This window comes from Siphateles boraxobius, unplaced genomic scaffold (genome assembly GCF_051911475.1).
Source record: "Siphateles boraxobius isolate OS27281-9 unplaced genomic scaffold, OSU_SipBor_1 1, whole genome shotgun sequence".
Lineage (NCBI taxonomy): Eukaryota > Metazoa > Chordata > Actinopteri > Cypriniformes > Leuciscidae > Siphateles > Siphateles boraxobius.
The window spans coordinates 26,419,671-26,441,529 of record NW_027508699.1 but is presented as its reverse complement, the minus strand read 5'-3'; the positions used below and the strand labels follow the sequence as shown (position 1 = coordinate 26,441,529).

Sequence of the window (21,859 nt, the reverse complement as noted above, 5' to 3'; positions counted from 1 at the left end):
GAAGGAGAGTTAATGTGAAAAAATTTGCCATCATTAATCAATGACAGTAACAGTGTAGGGTGAGTTACTTCAGAACCATGTCAGATAAAAAATAATTATTCATCATAACATCCTCTGAAGAATAATAATAAATATAAATATATGTATATATATATATATATATATATATATATAAATATATGTATATATATATATATATATATATATATATATATATATACAGGTCCTTCTCAAAAAATTAGCATATTGTGATAAAGTTCATTATTTTCCATAATGTAATGATACAAATTAAACTTTCATATATTTTAGATTCATTGCACACCAACTCAAATATTTCAGGTCTTTTATTGTTTTAATACTGATGATTTTGGCATACAAAACCCAAAAGTCCTATCTCAAAAAAATTAGCATATCATGAAAAGGGTCTCTAAACGAGCTATTAACCTAATCATCTGAACCAACTAATTAACTCTAAACACCTGCAAAAGATTCCTGAGGCTTTTAAAAACTCCCAGCCTGTTTCATTACTCAAAACCGCAATCATGGGTAAGACTGCCGACCTGACTGCTGTCCAGAAGGCCATCATTGACACCCTCAAGCAAGAGGGTAAGACACAGAAAGAAATTTCTGAACAAATAGGCTGTTCCCAGAGTGCTGTATCAAGGCACCTCAGTGGGAAGTCTGTGGGAAGGAAAAAGTGTGGCAAAATACGCTGCACAACGAGAAGAGGTGACCGGACCCTGAGGAAGATTGTGGAGAAGGACCGATTCCAGACCTTGGGGGACCTGCGGAAGCAGTGGACTGAGTCTGGAGTAGAAACATCCAGAGCCACCGTGCACAGGCGTGTGCAGGAAATGGGCTACAGGTGCCGCATTCCCCAGGTCAAGCCACTTTTGAACCAGAAACAGCGGCAGAAGCGCCTGACCTGGGCTACAGAGAAGCAGCACTGGACTGTTGCTCAGTGGTCCAAAGTACTTTTTTCGGATGAAAGCAAATTTTGCATGTCATTCGGAAATCAAGGTGCCAAAGTCTGGAGGAAGACTGGGGAGAAGGAAATGCCAAAATGCCTGAAGTCCAGTGTCAAGTACCCACAGTCAGTGATGGTCTGGGGTGCCATGTCAGCTGCTGGTGTTGGTCCACTGTGTTTTATCAAGGGCAGGGTCAATGCAGCTAGCTATCAGGAGATTTTGGAGCACTTCATGCTTCCATCTGCTGAAAAGCTTTATGGAGATGAAGATTACATTTTTCAGCACGACCTGGCACCTGCTCACAGTGCCAAAACCACTGGTAAATGGTTTACTGACCATGGTATTACTGTGCTCAATTGGCCTGCCAACTCTCCTGACCTGAACCCCATAGAGAATCTGTGGGATATTGTGAAGAGAAAGTTGAGAGATGCAAGACCCAACACTCTGGATGAGCTTAAGGCCGCTATCGAAGCATCCTGGGCCTCCGTAACACCTCAGTAGTGCCACAGGCTGATTGGCTCCATACCACGCCGCATTGAAGCAGTCATTTCTGCAAAAGGATTCCCGACCAAGTATTGAGTGCATCACTGAACATAATTATTTGAAGGTTGACTTTTTTTGTATTAAAAACACTTATTTTATTGGTCGGATGAAATATGCTAATTTTTTGAGATAGGAATTTTGGGTTTTCATGAGCTGTATGCCAAAATCATCAGTATTAAAACAATAAAACACCTGAAATATTTCAGTTGGTGTGCAATGAATCTAAAATATATGAAAGTTTAATTTTTCTCATTGCATTATGGAAAATAATTAACTTTATCACAATATGCTAATTTTTTTGAGAAGGACCTGTATAAATATATATAATGATTTTTAGGACATGGTCCCAAAACCATTGCATTTTTCTGTTGGATTAGCTACAGAATTTCATTTTGAGACAAAGACCTGACAATGATGTATAAAATCACAAATTTTGTAACAACTGCTGTCAGAGCAGAGGTGGCAGCATGCTTCCAAAAGTTGTGGGACAAAATCTAATAGCTGTTTGTGCTGGTGAAATATTTGCAAAATATTTCAGAGCATTTTTCAGACCATTAAACAAAAAAATTGTGAATGCAGGAAAAACATGATTTCATTTTCACGGCCTTTTAATATTAATTAGCTACTATAAAGGACGTCTTCAGACAACATAGTTATGGAATCCATAGCCAAGTTATCTTGTGAAAAGAATTAATTCTGTTGATTTAGAAAATTAGGCTACAAGATAAAAAAAAAATGTACGCACTTCATTTACCAAGTGAAGCTGAAATATATTCTTGTTTCTTATTGACAAAAGACATCTAGTCATAGTCTATAGTGTCGGTAGTACACATACACAATTATAAAGATCACTTTCAGTATTAAATAGCTTAGGTTATGATATAATATCCTGTTTTTATAAACATTTTCATGAGCGTCAATGTTTCACACTTTTGGGAACAATTTATTTACCTTTGCTAAAATTTGTGAAGAGCATCAAATTGCAATTTAACAAGGTAACAGCAACCAGTTTTTAACTTCATTTGAAACCATAACTACGTTGTGACAATATTCAACATTTACTGCTTTTTTGAGCTGACAGTCTGTATTCAACAAATGGACTAAAACAAAAGCTTTGTACACATCGTTGAAGTGATTATGGAGTTGTAATTACCCTAGTCAGACTCTTTCACTAAATTAAAAATGATCACAGTCAGTCATGTCAAGTCAAGTCAAGTCAAATATATTTATATAGCGCTTTTCACAATACAGATTGTATCAAAGCTGCTTCACAGTATCAATCAAAACAACTTAATGTTTGTTTATTACTGGAAAAAAGACATCCAAGTTTGGTAGAGCTGATCAATGGTATGATTGGTTAATTAATTTGAATATCCCCAACTGAGCAAGCCAAAGGCAACAGTGGCAAGGAACCGAAAAACTCCATCCAGTGACCTAATGGTGTCCTAACACCCCATCAGGTGACCCAATGGAGAAAAAAAAACCTTGGGAGAACCCAGGCTCAGTCGGGGGCCAGTTCTCCTCTGGCGTTTATGAACTAGAGGCCGAATTTACAGTAACTGTAAGATAAAAAATTTATATGAATGCCTGGCTAAATAGATGCGTCTTCAGTCTAGTTTTAAACTGGGAGAGCGAGTCTGAGCAACGAACAATATCAGGAAGGCTATTCCAGAGCTTCGGAGCTAAATGTGAAAATGCTCTGCCTCCTTTGGTGGATCTGGATATCCTAGTGCCACCCGTGGGGAAAAACCGTTGACATATATACAAACTGTTTTTGTTTTGAATTTTTTTTTTTTTGATAGTCATTGATTTGTTAATTGTTTATGCTACCTAATGCTTATTTATCCACAAATTTACAAGTGCTTTATCTCATTATTAATTGATTAATGAGAAGATACATTTAAGACACACTAATGGAAAGGATTCCCATTAGGGCCATCAATATAAAAAGAAAAAAATACAGCCATTAAAAAAAAAAAAAAATCCTGGAGTATCGCCACAGTATAAAAAGTCCCAGTTGAGATGGCAGGTCAGACACCTTATTTTAGAATCATAAAAGTCTCCTTATATTTAACACTAGGGTCCGTTAACAGAAATATGCCAATGCACATGACTCACTGCTCTCTAGATTTGAAATTAATAATGCATTGGGACCTAACACTATAGAGTCAATTTGCTATTTCTATGGCGCTCTGCAAAGTGAGCATTTTTGGAGAGCTGTGACATGCTGAAATGGGCTTTGGTGACATTTAGATATTGACTCTGGCTTATTGCACAGGCGTGTTGGTTTGTTTTAGACAACTGCATATGCTCAGCACTCTACGGCTTCTGAAGAGGAACAAACAGGTGCATGATTTCAACGATAATAAGGCATTCAAATTTCTCCTTGTTTCCTAGGTAACGGAGACCAGAACGGGGCCTCTTGGATGCAGTAACTACGACAGCCTGGATTCCGTCAGCTCTGTCTTAGTGCACAGCCCCGAAAATAAAATCCATCTAAAAGGTAAGACAGCTGTTGTGGGCAGATGTATTTGACTCTTTTTGAGACCACTAAATGTTCTTTAACTGCAGTGCACACAAGCAGACACATACAGTATTAGTGAATTAATGATTAATGGTCTGGATCTTAATTAAGAATATACTGAAAAAATAAAATAGTAGGTGGGCAAAAACATAAATAGACTAACAAACAATAAATAAACAGCACTTTTGAGGTAGATCTGATTACTGGAAAATTACATATCCACAAAAAGAAGAAATTCGATTTTGCTTTGTTTTCTGAGCTATTTTAGTGAAATAATCGATACTAATTCATTTGAACTAATTCACTTTTTAAAGAGACAACCGTGTCACATTTTGAATTCACACTAGTCTATTATTTTTGCACAATCGGTTTCATACAACCCTGGCCTTAAACGATACGCAAAAATAAAGCAAACTCTAATTGGTGTTACGCACCAGTCAAACTTTCTCTGGGCTCTTGGTCCGAAAAAGTTGTAATGAGGACCAAGTCAAAAGTCTGGCAAGGGTGGACCCCGTAGGACTCATACAGTGTCCATGCATGCAAGTCTCCATGCAGTCTAAAAACAAGTAAGGAATTTTAGAAGACAAACATTTAGAATTGTATTAATTCAACTCACACACTCGTGACAGCAGTGTCATCAGAAGTCAGAGTTGGTCGGAGGAGCATAAAAAAAGAAAAAGAGCAAAGTAATAGGACTGAAAAGAGCAAAAAGGAAGGTTTTAAGCCTCTAGCCGTTGCTAATTATACACGTGGCCTGCGTCAATTTCCACTGCCTTCTTGACATTGACATTTAAATTGTCAACCTACTTAATACTGCCATCTCCTGAAGCAAGTTCCCTGCTGCCTAGATTCGTGTGACTACTTTAATGAGCTAGCCATAGGGTTCGGCACCAAAGCTTATCTTTTGCTGAGTAAAGACTTGGGAAAGAAATTGTAGGGTGCAGGGTGCAGTTGTAGCTAGAAGAGTTTTTAATACATTTCAGCATGCCACTTTCTGCATTCTTTCATTCACTTTTTGGGGGCTTCCCAGGATATTTTCAATCAAAGTGCTGTCTCCTTTAAGAGAGAAGAATTTAGACCCTTCAGTTTAGCATGTTAAACCGTCAATTCCATAGAGGACTGAAATAATCCAGAGGAAAAATTTAAGTTCTCTTTAAAAAGGCTGAGACTCTGGAGGAGGGGGCACAAGAGCAGCTATTTAGCTGTCTCCGGTATGAAAGCCATCCAAGTCAGTCTCTTTTGTGAGGCTCCCCACACTGTTGGCTCTCTACCCAGCAGAAGCCAAAGCTTAAGACGAAGACTGCATCTAATTATGTCTCTTGTTTTTCCACAATCCAACGGATAAATACTGAGGAACACATCATAAATATTCACACTGGGAAGGGAATTTAAAAAGGCTGAATATGAAGGCAAAATGCATTGATTCTTTCTTTAAGGATGTCAGACCTGGTAAAGCTGTGAAGAGCGTTTTGTGCTTAATATAATTAGCAGGTGTTCAGCACCCACAGCTGGGCTGTGAAATCTGAATCTTTCACTTACATGGTGGAAGAGTTGGTGGATTAATGTATTCAGCACTGAATGCTTTCATAAGTAATTCATAGGTGAGTATTGATGAGAAGGCCTTTGGAGATCAAATCTATCATAGGGTTTCTGCTCTCCAAAATGTCTGCATAGATTTCTCTACATGTTATTGACAATCAAAATTAACTAACTGGGCTCCCGTCATATTTAATCATTTTATATATATATAAAATTAATATTATTATTTTTAAATAAATGCTGTTCTTTTGAACTTTCTATTCATAAAAAAGAATCCTGAATAAATTTATCATGGTTTCCAAAAATATGAAGTGGCACAACTGGTTTCATCATTAATGATAAATGAAAAAAAACTGCATATTAGAATGATTTCTAAAGGATCATGTGAAACTGAAGACTGGAGTAATGGCTACTGAAAATTCTGCTTTACCATCACAGAAATAAGTGACATTTAACAATATATTCAACTGGAAATGTTTAATAATATTTCACAATACTACTGTTTTTTACTAGTTTTGTATCAAATAAACGCAGCCACAATGAGCATAAGAGACTCCTTTTAAAAGCACTGAAAATTAACGCACCTATACTTTTGAACGGTAGTGTACATATCAAATTACATTATATTAGATAAATCAGAGGTCGCGTTAACCGAAATTTTTCCGTCATTGACAGAATATTTGTTTTGTTTTAGCACTGACAGAAAAATCTGACAGCCGTCCGTCATTTTCACAGATACACCGAGGGTATAGTTATATGAGGGTAGTGATCTCTCGTGCCATATTAAAGAGCGCCAAAACTGCATTTATTGTTTGAATTTTGTGATAAAATGGACAGAATTTGAAAGCTGAGACTTTTTTTCATATCAAAATGAACAAAGCACAAAGCTTATTGCGATTTATAAATAAATGAATACTAGACTATCTAGACTATATGCTTGTCCTGCAAGTTTGTGAAAAAAAATGAAAATGTGAACAAAAACCTATTAAACCTAAGCCTATTAAATGGCTTATTATCATTAAAATATGAAAATTAAAATGACGGGCAATACTAGATTATGACAGAATTTTTACGACCCTGTCAAAATGACAGACAATGCGGAAGTATAACGCGACCTCTGACATAAATATAGAATTATTTTAGAAAGGGGTAAAAAGCAGAATGCAAAATACAGATTCATGACTGGTAAAAAAAGAAAAGAAGAAGAGAACAAGCTATATTTCCTCAATTCACCTGCAATTGGCAAGTGTGGCAAACAATTAATTTTGGACCCTGTTTACAATTGTACCATCTTGTTACCGCTTGTTCCCAAATCGCTCAAGAAAATCAATAATTAGTTTCCTAGGCAAATGTCAATTCTTCCATTGCCTGCTATCAAAATATCTAATCGGGCAGGAGAATTCCGCAATAGCCGCATTGATTCCCTGTCTGCAGCGTGCCTGCAGTTCATGACAGAGGTTTACGGCCGAATGACCTTGCCACAGAGATTGTTGGTCTTTATTCATCCCATTACCCCATTACTGCGCTGACATGGCAGACCCCTCCGTCCCAAATAGGACTCCCATCACTGATGCTGTTAGAGCAGTCAGGCTGCCAGTCTCTCTGACCCACTTTAAATGCTTTCTGTTTCCCAACTCGGCCTTCACTGTATTGCTGAGCAAAATCAAGGCTGTGAAACAATAGTAACATGTCTACATTGCAGTGGTATTTTGACTGGGGAGGCATACATTTTGGAAATATTATTTAAAATAATAGACAATAAATAAATAAATAAATAAATAAATAAATAAATGTAAATGATAAGCAGGGATAGTACCTGGATGGGAGACCTCCTGAGAAAACCAGGTTGCTGCTGGAAGCGGTGTAAGTGAGGCCAGTAGGGGGCACTCACCCTGTGGTCTGTGTGTGTCCTAACGCCCCAGTATAGTGATGGGGACACTATACTGTCAAAGAGCACCGTCCTTCAGATGAGAAATTAAACCGAGGTCCTGACTCTCTGTGGTCATTAAAAATCCTTCGAAAAAGAGTTGGTGTGTAACCCAGGCATCCTGGCCAATTTCACCCCTTGGCCTCTGTCCATCATGGCCTCCTAATCATCCCCATGTCATGATTGGCTTTATCACTCTGTTTCCTCTCCACCAATAAGCTGGTGCTGGTAATGTAATAGGCTATATGTCAAGATAAGTAAATTACATATATAATGTCAGTGCCCATGTATGTCTGCTGCCTATATGAGAATATATGCAAAATTCATATATATAAAACACATAGACATATATGAAACATATTTCAAAAAATAGCAAAAATGACCGTTTTCGTGTAAGTGCCTTATATTTTCCCGTATATGCACATAAATGTTAAAAATATGTAAGACGCATATATGTATATATGCATATATGTACTTATTTCAATGCATCAGTATCACATGCATGTATGTTTACATACATTTTTTAAATATGTGGGAAACAAATATGTATGTCACATATTTATACTTAAAGGGATAGTTCACCCAAAAATGAAAATTCTGTCAGTATTTACTCACCCTCATGTTGTTCCTCACCCCGTAAGACCTTCGTTCATCTTCGGAACACGGATTAAGATATTTTTGATGAAATCTGAGAGCTGGATCACTCCTCCATACTAGTCCATAGGCTTCTTCAGGGATTGAAACTTACCGGCCTTGAAAAGTTATTAAAGACATTGTTAAAATAGTCTAAGTGACTATAGTGGCTCAATCTTAAGTTTATCAAGTGACGAGAATACTTTTTGTGCACAAAAACTTTCATACTATTATTTACTAATATTTCAACTATTTCAACCTCTAGTCAGTTAACCTAGTGTGATTGCGTAGAGCTACGTCACACGTAGGCTCACTATTGCCCGACGCTGGTCATGTGGGTGATGCGTGTGACGTACAACAATAGCTTACGCTATTATACTAGTCAACTGACTCAAGGCCCACAGAGAAGGAAATGAATAGTTGAAATAAAGTTGTTATTTTTTTTATTTTTTTTGCTCACCAAAAGTATTCTCGTCATTTGATAAACTTAAGATTGAGCCACTGTAGTCACTTGGACTATTGTAACGATGTCTTTAACTTTTCGGGGCTGGCAAGTTTCAATCCCTGAAGAAGCCTAAAGACTTGTATTGAGGAGTGATCAAGCTCTCAGATTTCATCAAAAATATCTTAATTCGTGTTCCGAAGATGAACGAAGGTCTTACGGGGTTGGAACAACATGAGGGTGAGTAAATACTGACAGAATTTTCATTTTTGGGTGAACTATCCCTTTAATGTTGTCCATATATGCGATAAACCAATCATAAATGGATGAACTCAAATATTGTCTTCACATGTTTGGACACATAAATGTTCATATATGTTGCAGGCATATATTGTGTTCTCAGATAAGTCAAATATATGTATAGATATATGTCATGCTATTTAAAATATAAGCACATACAGTATATGGCCATATATTACATTTTTGTATGGGGTGGGCCTTCTTGCGCAATATGGCTGCCGTTGCATCATCAAGGTGGATGCTGCACTTTGGTGGTGGTTGAGGAGATTCCCCCTTCCATGTAAAGCGCTTTGAGTACCCAGAAAAGTGCTATATAAATGTAACGAATTATTATTATTATAAAAGACAAACAATAGTTTATTATATATATATAAATAAAAGTTAATTTAAAAAGGAGGAAGAAATCACTTTAAAGTGTCCTCAGTGATAACGTCTCACAGCTCTCTCCAACAACAGTACCAAAAAGAAATAAACAAAAAAGAACTTTACACAAAGACTTAAAGACTAAACTGTACAGTTCAAAGAAACGTAAATACAGAAAATCAACTATATACACTCACTGTTAAAGGTTTGTGGCTGAAACGGTTTCAAATAATAAAGAAACAAATACATACACTTTACATAGAGACTAATATGCACACACTCACAAAAAGAAAAACATCAAAACAAACTACACCAACCTACAGGGCTGAGGTTCCCCACAGGAGTGATTACCAGAGCAAGTTATCCAAAAGCACACTTCAAAACACCACCGTGAACTCAATCACAACCAAATACTTCAAAAAGTGTCACGGCAAGCGTTGAAGAAGCACCACCACCACAAAAGATCCTTCACCTGTGGGACCTCAAATCCTGAAAGAAAATCAAAGATAGATAAATAAAACAAATTCAATTAAAACACAGTTTAAAGGTCCCATACTGTCAAAAATGAAAATTCCTGGCTTTTTTCATGATAACAGAGGTCTAGGAGCTATGTTTAAAAACAGTCAATCCACAGAAAAAATGCACACAGCCTGCATAAAGTAGTTATGACTTCCGTATAAATGTGATGTCAGAACTACTCAGTCACCACCCTGAGCACAGGCTTCCAAACGACATTCATATAAGAGAATAGTGGCTAATGTTTATTTATTCGGAAATACCACAGCAATTTAGTTCGACCTTAACCATCTAGTGACTGCTTCATCAATCAGGGACAGTTCAATGCCGGTTTTTCAAAGAAGCTGCTCAAAGATGCTGCAGTCCCCACAGTTCTACAAGTTTACCTTGGAGCAATTGCAGCATGTTATGATCTCGCACTCTGTGGGCATCCTTGCACATTTACCACAAGTACACCTTTTACAGAAAAAAGAAATTGTAGCACGTCAACTTACTGTATCAGTAGGAAAGCAATAGTTATAGCTTACTGCATTCGATGTCTGTCTGCTAACGTTACATATTATAAAGCAGTTTCACGAGTTCGCATCTACATATAATTATTATGATAAGGATTGTGCGTACTTGGCGTGCTGTCCGGGTGAAGGGCTCCGAGCTCGGAATTCTGCCCGAACCCAGAGTACTCCCCCGTGGTAAGAGTAGATGGAACTAGAGATGGAACTGAAAGAGTGGAGATGGGGTGGAGGTGGGATGCTGATAAACTGTCAAGGAACCAGTGTGGGTTCTGCTGATATTATCCTGTCCTAGATTGATTACTGATTGCTCCCCACTGGTGCTGATTGGGTTAATTAAATGCACCTGCTCCTCCCGAACCTTGTTTATCAAACCTCATTAAGTGTTCAACAAAATCAGTGTATAACTAACTATTAACGTACATATTTTGGAGATTTACATTGAATTTTTCCAAAAAAAGTTTGAGTTTGTTTACAGACAGTTTAAATTAGCGTTAACGTTAAATCTGCGTGCAGCATTGATGTAACGTTAATGGTAATTATAATACTCTTACAGTAACACCGAAAGTAAGGAGGTGGTTGTTTGTCTCCTGTTGTCGCCGATTCGGGGTCTGAGTCCGGCTCGAACATATAATGCCGGATAACATTTCCCTCAGCAATGCCCATCATTACAGATGTTTTATTTACCTTACTTGTGAGCATCACCAAGCCACAGCAGGCTACTGCATACATGACCCTAAGTTACCTGTGGTTGGCCTGGCTGTGCGTCACTCAGAAAACAACAGGCCAATCAGAAGAAAGGCTCATGAATATTAATTAGATAGGTCAAAATCAACCTGTTCTTAGCAGAGATCCTGAGAAAGGAGCTGTAAAAATATATTGGGAATGGTTTTTGGTGCTTATACCACGCATATATATTCTTAAGGACATCAAAACCTAAAATAAAACATTAGAAAGGTATACAATATGGGACCTTTAATATCACAATTAAGTCACGAAACAGAAAAAAGTGATGGGTAAATCATAAAAATAAATCACAATAAACAGTATACTTAAATTCAAAACAGTAGGAAAAAAAATATTCAAACACCAAAGGAGAAAGGACTCGCATGAAGCCACAACGTAGTTTTTGCTCCTGCACCAGTTATCACGAGCGAGCCTCAAAATGATAATAGAAAATAAACAGACACTTGAAACCATGCAACAACAACCCCATTTTAGTTGAGAGATATCAACTTCAAATCCACTACTGAAGCAAGGCGAGGGAAACACATAAAGTGATGAAAAGACAGGCTGGGATACAACAAATGAATAGTAAATGCCACACGAACAGTAATAAAAAAGTTAGAAAATTGCTACCTGCTATCGGCCCCATACCTGCAGCTACTGTCAACAAACAAAAAGGGGAGGAGCTGGACGGGATGCATCAGAGGCTACAGCCAACCAGGTCTTAAATAGGAGGCACTTTTCACTGATAGGTGATCACAAGTGTCAATCACCACTTACTTCATTATATATATATATATATATATATATATATATAGTTGCTTGCTGATGGTGTAAGGTCAAGTGAAAAATATCAGCTATAACTGGAAAATTTACACATTTACTATCCAAGAAGGGCACTTTTCCTCATCATTTCAGAGGTCCGCCTTATGCCTCTGCATTATTGTATTGTTCTAAATGGAGACTTAAAAAAGAAAACATATTACTTTGAGAGTTAAGTAGGTTGAGAGAGAGATGGGGTGAGGAGAGAGGAGAGGATAGCCAGAGGACAGATGATGGGTGGGTTCATAGTGGTGTCATATGACTCAGGGATTGATTTGTGTGTGTGTGTGTGTGTGTGTGTGTGTGTGTGTGTGTGTGTGTGGTGTGTGTGTGTGTGTGTGGTGTGTGTGTGTGTGTGTGTGTGTGTGTGTGTGTGTGTGTGTGTGTGTGTGTGTGTGTGTGTGTGTGTGTGTGTGTGTGTGTGTGTGTGTGTGTGTGTGTGTGTGTGTTTGTGTGTGTGTCCATACGGGAATGCCAGACCTAGTGGTGGTTTGACATATTTGCCAAACGTATAAGACTATAACAAATCCAAACAACATTCTGAACATGTTTACCATCCTAGCAGCAGAAAAACGGTGTTGTGTAACTTAGAAAATCTTTTATCTGGTCTTGGAATCAAATTTCAGTTTAGTTCTGATTTTAACATGACAGTAAACCGATACTCCTCACTTTCCCCCTTTCACAGGTCTGCAAGATGTGCTTCCTGAGTTTCTGCGGAATCGTTTTGTGGAGGCGGCACTCAGTTACGTGGCGTGTAATTCAGAGGGCGAGCTACTGTGCCGCAACAATGACTGCTGGTGCCGCTGCTCCGCAAAGTTCCCTGATTGTAACTGCCCCTTTGCAGACATCAAAGCTATGGAGGAGAGTCTGCGAAAGAGCAAAGAGTCCTGGGTCAACCTCAACAATGACTTCATGGAGTCAGGTAGGTTAATCTGATGGCCATGGAAGTATTAAAATTTCTTGTATAATCTCTGGGGTTACAACACCTTTCCACACTCACTTTGTGTCTTCACTGGATTAAATCGGAGAGTGGAACTTCTCAGGTTTAAAATGACAGGTAAATCTCATTGGTATATCTCAATCTTGACAGATGATTGATATACTGTCATATTCCCTCAGCAACTCTTTCTCACAAGGTTTCTGAGTTCACGTATATACTATGAAAAGAACATCAGAACTGAAAAGTCTACCGCTGTGCCACAACTCCAGCAAAGCATCGTTTAATTACAGTTACATTGATAATGCATGGGGTACAGTATGGGCAGTGGCGTAATGGTGAAGGATCTGTGCTTCAAACACAAGGGCTGGAGGTACAATCCCAGGTGTCCAAGGAAATGGGAGAGTTAATGAGAAAACAATCCTGCTCTGTTACCATTGTGTCCATAGGCAAAGCACTTAACCCCAAACTGCACCTGAGGGATTGACTCTGCAATTAGTGTAGCCTACTGTATGTAGCTTTGAATGAAAAGCATCTGCTAAATGTTAACAACAACCCCTATAGACTGAATATATATTAAAAAGTCAGTGTTATTAAATTCAATATCAGACAAGCAATCGATGGGTACAATTAAAGAACAACAACTGCTGCTCCAAAAAGTATTTTGACACTTAAATATGTACACTGAACTGTTCAAAAGTTTGGGGTCAGTAATATATATATATATATATATATATATACTGAACAAAATAATAAACGCAACACTTTTGTTTTTGCCCCCATTTGTCATGAGCTGAACTCTCATTCTCTCACTCTTCTATGTACACAAAAGGACGCCATAGAATGTGAGGCACTTGCCCACTCACGTCGGTTATGATGATGAACTGAAGTCAGGTCGAGACCCCGATGAGGACAAGCATGCAGATGAGTTTCCCTGAGACGGTTTCTGACAGTTTGTACAGAAATTCGTGGCATTGTGCTGTGTGATAAAACTGCACATTTTAGAGTGGCCTTTTATTGTGGCCAGCCTAAGGCACACCTGTGCAATAATCATGCTGTCTAATCAGCATCTTGAAATGAAGTGCTCACTAACACAGATTTTGACAGATTTGTGAACAATAATTGAGAGAAATAGGCCTTTTGTGTACATAGAAAAAGTCTTAGATCTTTGAGTTCAGCTCATGATAAAGGGGGGCAACAACAAAAGTGTTGCATTTATCATTTTGTTCAGTGTGTGTATATATATGTATATATATAGATTGAAATTAATAGTCAGCAAGGATATATTAAATTGATCAAAAGTGACAGTATATAAATGCTGTTCTTTTTAACCTTTTTTATTCATCAAAGAATGCTAATGAAATGTAACATGCTTTTCACAGTATATTAAGCAGCACAACCATTTTTAACATTGATAATAAGAAATGTTTCTTTAGCATTTCAGCATATTAGAATGATTTCTGAAGGATCATGTGATACTGAAGACTGGAGCAATGGCTGCTGAATATTTTTCCTTTGCCTTCAGGAATAAATTACATTTTAAAATATATTCAAATATAAAACAATTATTTTAAATTGTATTAATACTTCATAATATGCTTTTTGATCAAATTAATATCAAGCATCGCGATAGTTCTGGCAGGTGACGTTAGTCAAGCTCGCATCAGCTGACTCTCAGCTGATCCACATCTACCTATAGGAATACGACACCTATCACTGTATACATATATAATCTCCTTCAGTATTATCAGCAGCTATCACTTTTCTCAGGAGCTAATTACCCTCCTCCATCCCCAGCTCCTCCTCTCGTCAGTCAGGATTTGATTTTCCCCTTGAATCAGAATAAATTCTCGAATTATGTAACTATGCTGTGAAGTATTGGAGTCTCAAGAGAAGCCAGATTATCCCAGTATTTTTTTCTGTTGATATGAAAAATTGGGTACATTTAGCAATATAGCGGGTGAATTATGTAAATGATGTGTATTACAATGCTATGATGAACTATATGCCTTTCTCCACTGATGTTCTAAGTTGTTCAAAGTGTTTCTAAGGATACTGCTTTTTAGAAGAGATGGTGAACGGGAACATGGTTTATTTAACATTAGCAACACATTATTAGCTGTTTGATAACGTAGTCGAGCAAAAGGCTAATCATATTAATTAGATTTAAATATGAAATATTAATTTATCCGCCTATACTATATAATGGAAGGGTGTAGAGTTACATTCAAGCTATTTTAAGGCATGAAGGAAAAAAAATGTTGTTTTTTTTAATGTCATTTTGGTGATCAAAAATGGGTTTTAACAGATAAAATTATTGACTACAGGGGAACTTTAAAATAACTGTGTGGTATATTTTACTTGAAAGACTCGTGGGTGTTTTTGGTCCATTTGTTTCTGAAAACCCTGAAAAGCCTGCAAGGGCCTACAAGTCAATAATGAACTGTGGACTACTTTGATAAATGGGACCCATGTTTGGGTTTAATTCAGAGTTCTTTAAAGTTCACTGACTATGATACATTTGCACCTTGAAGTAGAAACCTAAACCGACAAGAGGGAGGGTTTGTCTGTTTTATTGCTCTGGTTGCGAGAAGGCCAGACTGATAAAATATTTGGTTTGAATAATGCTGGTGTGAGAGAGAGGGAGAGCAAACCCAAAGTAAAGCGAGCCGAAAAGAGAGAAGCATAGAAAGATGGCACCTCAGGTTTTTCTCCCTGCTGAGTGTTTCCACATTCAAAGAATGATTCAATCAGAGAGATAAACCCTAGCTGGCTCTAAAAGCTTCTCCTGCTCAGTGATGGAGCATTAATGAAAGCAGATCAAATCCCTTTAAATGTGGCGCTGCACTCATAAGAACACATATCTCCTTTCAGCAGGTGAAGTGCTAGGCTTGGGGAAAGGGCTCTTTGGCCATAGCATAGCTACAGCGTAAGAGTTTTATTTATCCAGCCTTACAGAAACCTGTCCCTATTGTCAGGAGGCCAAATAGGAGAGAGAGAGAGAACATTCGTTCAGATTTAGAAACTGATTTGTCATGCAGGATTCTGATAAACAATATAATATTTTTATTGGGGGAGGGGGGGGGGACTGCACCCAAACAAAAGCAAATGACAGTTTAACTTAAGTCAGGCACCATTAAATCAAGTTTGTATAGTGGCTCCAAAAAAAGTATTGTATGAATTGTATGTACATGTAGGAATTGCAGTGCATTCAATATCAAACATCAAACCAAGTGGAAAAACAAATCGAAAAAAAAAAAAAAAACCCTTTTTTCTTATTGCTTTCTACACTGCATCTTAAAAAGGACAGATGTACACAATCCCACCCACACACCAATACTCTCTGTTTGTATTGGTGTTTGTGTGGGATTGTGTATATCTGTCCTTTTTGGACTTTGGGATGTGAAATTACCTTCTCTCACAATCTGAACCTCAGTGCACTTCGTTCAACTTTGTTCGAAAGCACCACGCGTTGACCATTTCTTAACCGATATCTCTTATTGGATCGCTTTCTAAACCACAAAATGATTGTAGCACCCCCACACTTGGCCCGAAGTCTGTTTGTTTACACTCATTTACATCTACTGCAAACTGTAGACCTACTATCATTAATATTAATAAAACTAGGTATCAAAGTATATAAGACTTCCGCTTCAATATTACATCACTGTTGAAAAATAAAAACATTCCAGCAACAGCTGTATATTAAGTTTTGTCACGCGTAAGTTATACATCTAAACATGCAAAATCAAAGCGGAACTTAATAAATGTAATAAAGAAGCACATACCTGTTTAGTTAATCTGTCACGTCAAGTATTCCAGTAGTGCTTGAAATACAGATACATATTTTAATAAACATTGATGGATAAATAAATGGAAAATAATGGAATCATTAACACCATGTATCAATGGGTCAATGGGATCCATCAACTATTTAGTTAGCCATATTCTTCAAAATATCTTCTTTTGTGTTAAGCATGAAACAAGTTTCGGTATTTTTTCTTCCCTGTTGTGATGTATATTTCTGAGTGAAACAGCTTCTCGAACAAGAAATTTCTCATTTTCTTTATGATTTAAATTGATTCTGACTCTTAAAGTGTCTACTTTCAAAAAAGACCAGTATTATGTCAAAAGTACGCTAATACGCATTCACAAAAGCATTTTAGTTGGAGCAAATAATTAAAATTTACAACAGTAAATTCACCATTTAAAAGTCAAGGGGTCTGGCAGTGTAAAACTACTGTGTCCCTCATCCTTCAAGCTTAATTAGCTGAACTGTTCCATTATGTTAATTAAAAAATGGCTCGAAGTTACATGGTTTTATTTGATACATGGTACCACCAACAATCAACCTGGCGACATGTTTATCCTCATCAGAGTCTGCCAATGGAAATTTTCATTGGGGTTTTGTCCATTTATGGGCTCAATTAGTTGCTAAAGATCCCAGAGCCTGTACTTAGAAAAGGCACTTTTGCAGTTTGAACATGCTAGATAGCAATAAACAACAAATGAAGGTCTTTTTTCAGTGAATTGATTTTTTTTGGTTCAATAAATGGCACCCATTTACCAACCAGAGGTTGTATAAAGAGGATTACACTCAGCGCACATATTCTGATATATCCTTCTGTCTCACAAAGATTTCCCTCTCAACTTTTTAAAATACTTCCTACATTTCTTAATGGACAACTTAGAATTGACAAATAGAATTCTTTACTTTAGAGAAAGTTAAAATATGATTCAAACTGTTTGATTACTGTAGGTATTACATGTCAAATGTGGCACACAGTAGCCCGCTTAATAAAAACATTTTACATTTGATTAACTTAATGCAGGTTGTAATTGTAAATGGCTTCACCATGCTTCTCATTACCTCATAAACTGAGTAAATCATAGGTAGATTAGCTTGGCACGGGTAGTGGATGCTGTTTTTAAGATTAAAGAACGCCGTATCCTGAGTTCTCCAGCATGTGCAATATTTTACAAGTCCATTCACTTCGGGTTAAATCAGCTAGCAGAACGAATGGATTCTCCCAGCAACAGCGCTGGTAAGTCTAAGAAGGGATTATACAAAACTGTACTACTGTCATAAACATGATACTTCTCCCCACCAAATCCCACAAGTGCTTCGCTTTCGCTAAAGAAGCCAATAAACAACTCAGCGTAGGTCGACCTATCGCATATTCTCAAATGCCGAAAATGCCAGTTTCTTATTTAATATTTGCATGTTGCTTGGTGGAATAATTGCTGTGGATTTAGAAAATGAATTATGGATAGCATGTCCTTCCCTTATGTTTTGCTGTTGCAATTTACTAAGTATGTTTAACAGTTCAGATTCTAATGGGATGTTTAAGATGTCAAGCCATTTGTTTTCTTAAGCAGAATAGCAGGTTTATTGTTTTTATCATCAAAATGCCATTTCAATGTTTCAGGATGTTTACCTAAAAATTACTGCATATAAATAAAATAAATAAAAACAGTTTAATTTGACTTGCAAAATCCATGCAAATATAGCTACTAACCATTTTGGAAAAATAAGGTTTATTATTTATCTTCTGTTTACTATGCGCATCTCATTTTCTGATGCTCGTTTTCGTAGGCAATGGATTTGATTTCTCCTCTTTGTTTGGGTAAAAGAAATATTAATCTTTTGAATGTATGGTGAAATAATACACTTGACTACTGCTCAGAATTCTTCAATCCCTGTGATTTATATATTCACCATGGATTATTTCCACTGCTCAGGGCTCCGCAATGTAGGGAGTATCACCATTTCTCTCTCTCTCTCTCTCTCTCTCTCTCTCTCTCTCTCTCTCTCTCTCTCTCTCTCTCTCTCACACACACACACGCACACACACACACACACACACACACACACACACACACACACACACACACACACACACACACACACACACACACACACACACACACACACACACACACACACACACACACACATTCCCTTGTCCTCCCTTAAAGAACAGACACTCAACCAGTGGCATTAGGGAACAGTCACTCTTGTGCATTTCAGAAAAGTCCAGAAACTTTTGCAAAGGGTTTATAGAAACTTCAGGAAGTTGCTGTCATGAAGTTGTTGTTGGGTAAGGGATGAGGATGGACATAGCAGAGCACATGCAGGCAGTGATTTCTAGAGAAATGCATTGTTTAAAGCTCCTGTCAGGAGCTCTACTGACATTGTGTCTCACTGTGGTTCCCACTGGACCCAGACTGACAGATAGGTCCCGGCTTAGGGACATCAGCTTCAGCAAGGTCCAATGTTGGACGTTGTAGATGTTTCCAAAGGCCTTTGCGGATGTACAGTCAGTTTATCTTTGTGTAGGACAGCTCTATAACACATCGACAACATCTAGACACCCACTCACACACTTATTTATACAGCATAAGCACACTCATACACACACATTTGACAGCCTGATGCCATAGGAGAACCTTTTGAAGGTGCACAAAGAACTGTTTTCTCAAATTATCTACTGTATATTCTGGTACTATAAAATAACCAATCGAGGCTTGACTTTCCCTCTGTTTTCCCTAAGACTCGGTGAAATTATCTGATGAGTACAGGATTTGATTGATTGATTGATTGTTTGATTGATTGATTGATTGATTGTATTATATATAGCTAGGAGGATTAAACCTAACCAAATTATATAACTCTGTGCTCAGGGTTTTGAATATATATCTCTGCGTTTTACATTTTACAAATATATTACATTTTATTTTACTTACATTTTTAATGTGTAAAAGTTTCAATTAAATGTAAATAGCAACAGATGTTTTTTTTACTGTATTGTGATGTACATCTGAGTAAAAGGGACTTTTAAATGTAGGATGGCGACTTTGTTTTATCAATCGGTTGTTGATTGGATGGAAAAAAGGCTCAGGGTTTAAATTATTGGACTAAATGATTGGAGACGTCGGGAATACGTTACTAGAGAAAAGTCAGCCGTTTTGCCGGTCGTTTTTGAATTCTAACATTTAGGTTAAATTACAAAAAAATATTACGAACATCTGTTTCTATGGGCAGAAACAGTCAAATCCGGTCCGTAAACACTCGAAAGCAAGTTGACTGTGCTTCTGCAACCGTAGTTATACTCATGAATGAATATCTATCTGTTATAGACTTAAGCAGATGATTTAGTTTATCATTAATGTTAGACAAAATGAAGGCATTAGCTAAAATGACATTAAAAAGTACCATAGTTTAAAAACCTGTAATATTGGGTAAATACATATAAAAGGTTATCCCATTTCATCAAGAATTTAAATCTCAGAAATGTTACTACCAGAGGCTACGAGCATCTACGTATACATAGTTATGATTGCAACAGGGTGAGAAAGAATATGTAACAATGAGAGAAATAATCTAATTCATAGAAATTACACAGTCAAGATTTCAGACCCTTGTGTTTATGAAAAATTAAATCCATTACAATAATGAAATTACCTTGGAAGCTACACTATACACTTCAAATATTACAGTAAACAAACCTAGAGACATAAAGACTACTATGAAGAAGCTTTATCACATAGTGACACTCCCACTGACTGCTGGGAAACCTTGTTCTGCACAACTGCATGTATTTTCTGCTTTGATAAGCAGCTGTCATTAAATCTGGCAGGTGGCCCAGACAAAATGAGGATAGATTTGTGTGGTGCGGCATGTGCAAAATGAGTTTTCGACTCTGAGAAAAAATACTGTCATTGTCATCAGCAACGGTATTAGAAGTGTCACTTTCTGACTGCCTGCCACTTAAGCCTGTAGGTAGCCCGAACACTTCTCGGCTCTCCTTCTGCTGACAAATGTGAGAGACAATGGCAGTTCATCTTGTACGTGGCCTGATCTATGTGCTCGTGTAAAGGGAAAAGGATCAAATCCACATGGGGTAATTCGAGTAGGGTGAGAAGGGCTTTAATTCAGGTCATATTTCTCGCTGAGATCACCCACTGAGCACTTCTAAATAATGTCATTTGGAGGGACCACACACACACAGCTAAAAAGACATTACTATTCTTAGCACTATCCACCTCAACAGTCCATGGGACTGATAAAAAGATTTTGACTAGCAGCACTGCTGTCGTAGATTAACCGGAAATAAGTGGAGGAAAGAAATTATTCTTATCTTTGAAAAAATCCAACATTCTGCTTTAAACATCTGCTCTTATAGGGTCTATACGCTTTATGTTCTTCATTATCTTAATATAGACAATGATTTTCTTGATGATTCTATGTTGGTTGGATATTATGTCCGCTACTCAGAAAAGTTAAAAAATAACAGGTACCATTTTAGAATACTGTTATGTCATTAATAAATAACTACACAGGAACAAATGAGTAACGCACTATTAACATTCAAGTAACCTACTGTTAACTAATTAACAAATTAGTAGTTGCTCAGTCGAATGAGGTACAGTAGTTCACTATTAGCTAATCAGTAGCTAAAAAAAAATCATATCTCCCAGAGGACTACTAAGAACTACTATATATAGGTTCATAATAAATGTGAATAATGCATAATATATAATTAATTCTAAAGTGAAGATCATAATAACCAACTAGTAATGACTCAAGTAGCCTATTACTAAATATTTGGATCAGTATTCTGAAGTGAAAAACATGATAACTCCCTAATTTTGACTGAAGTCATTGTAAGCTTTTGAAGGTTTTACAGATTATTTTGAACAGTACTCTAAATTGACAATCATGGTAACACTAGTAGCCTACTCAAGTCTCATGTCTTACCAAATCTGTCAGAAGCTATTACTATCCAAAACCTTATAAAAACCTCAAAAGCTTACACTGACTTCAATAATTATAGAGTTATCATGTTTTTCAATTTAGAATACTGATCCAAATAATTAGATGTTCCTTTAGAAGGATGCAGTAACACTTGAGTCATTAGGCTACTATACGGTGACCCAGTAGTGCACAACACAATGAAATTTAAAAAGCGAACATAAGTTCACAACACAACGACATTAAGCCACAACACAGCAAAATGAATCCACAACACGACGAAAATGAACCACAACACAACGGAAGTAAGCCACAACACAACGGAAAATGTACAACACAACAAATTAAAAAGCCG

General features: G+C 37.1%; 1 protein-coding gene across 2 annotated transcripts in view; it reads left to right on the top strand.

Moving 5' to 3' along the window:
* brinp2 (bone morphogenetic protein/retinoic acid inducible neural-specific 2) overlaps nucleotides 1-21,859 on the top strand; it is a 105,257-nt gene that overhangs the window by 56,260 nt on the left and 27,138 nt on the right. For both annotated transcript variants that reach the window (XM_077231645.1, XM_077231652.1), the window contains 2 exons: nucleotides 3,909-4,014; nucleotides 12,498-12,734. In XM_077231645.1, the coding sequence (XP_077087760.1) occupies nucleotides 3,909-4,014; nucleotides 12,498-12,734 (343 nt within the window). The remainder of the gene's footprint in view (nucleotides 1-3,908; nucleotides 4,015-12,497; nucleotides 12,735-21,859) is intronic.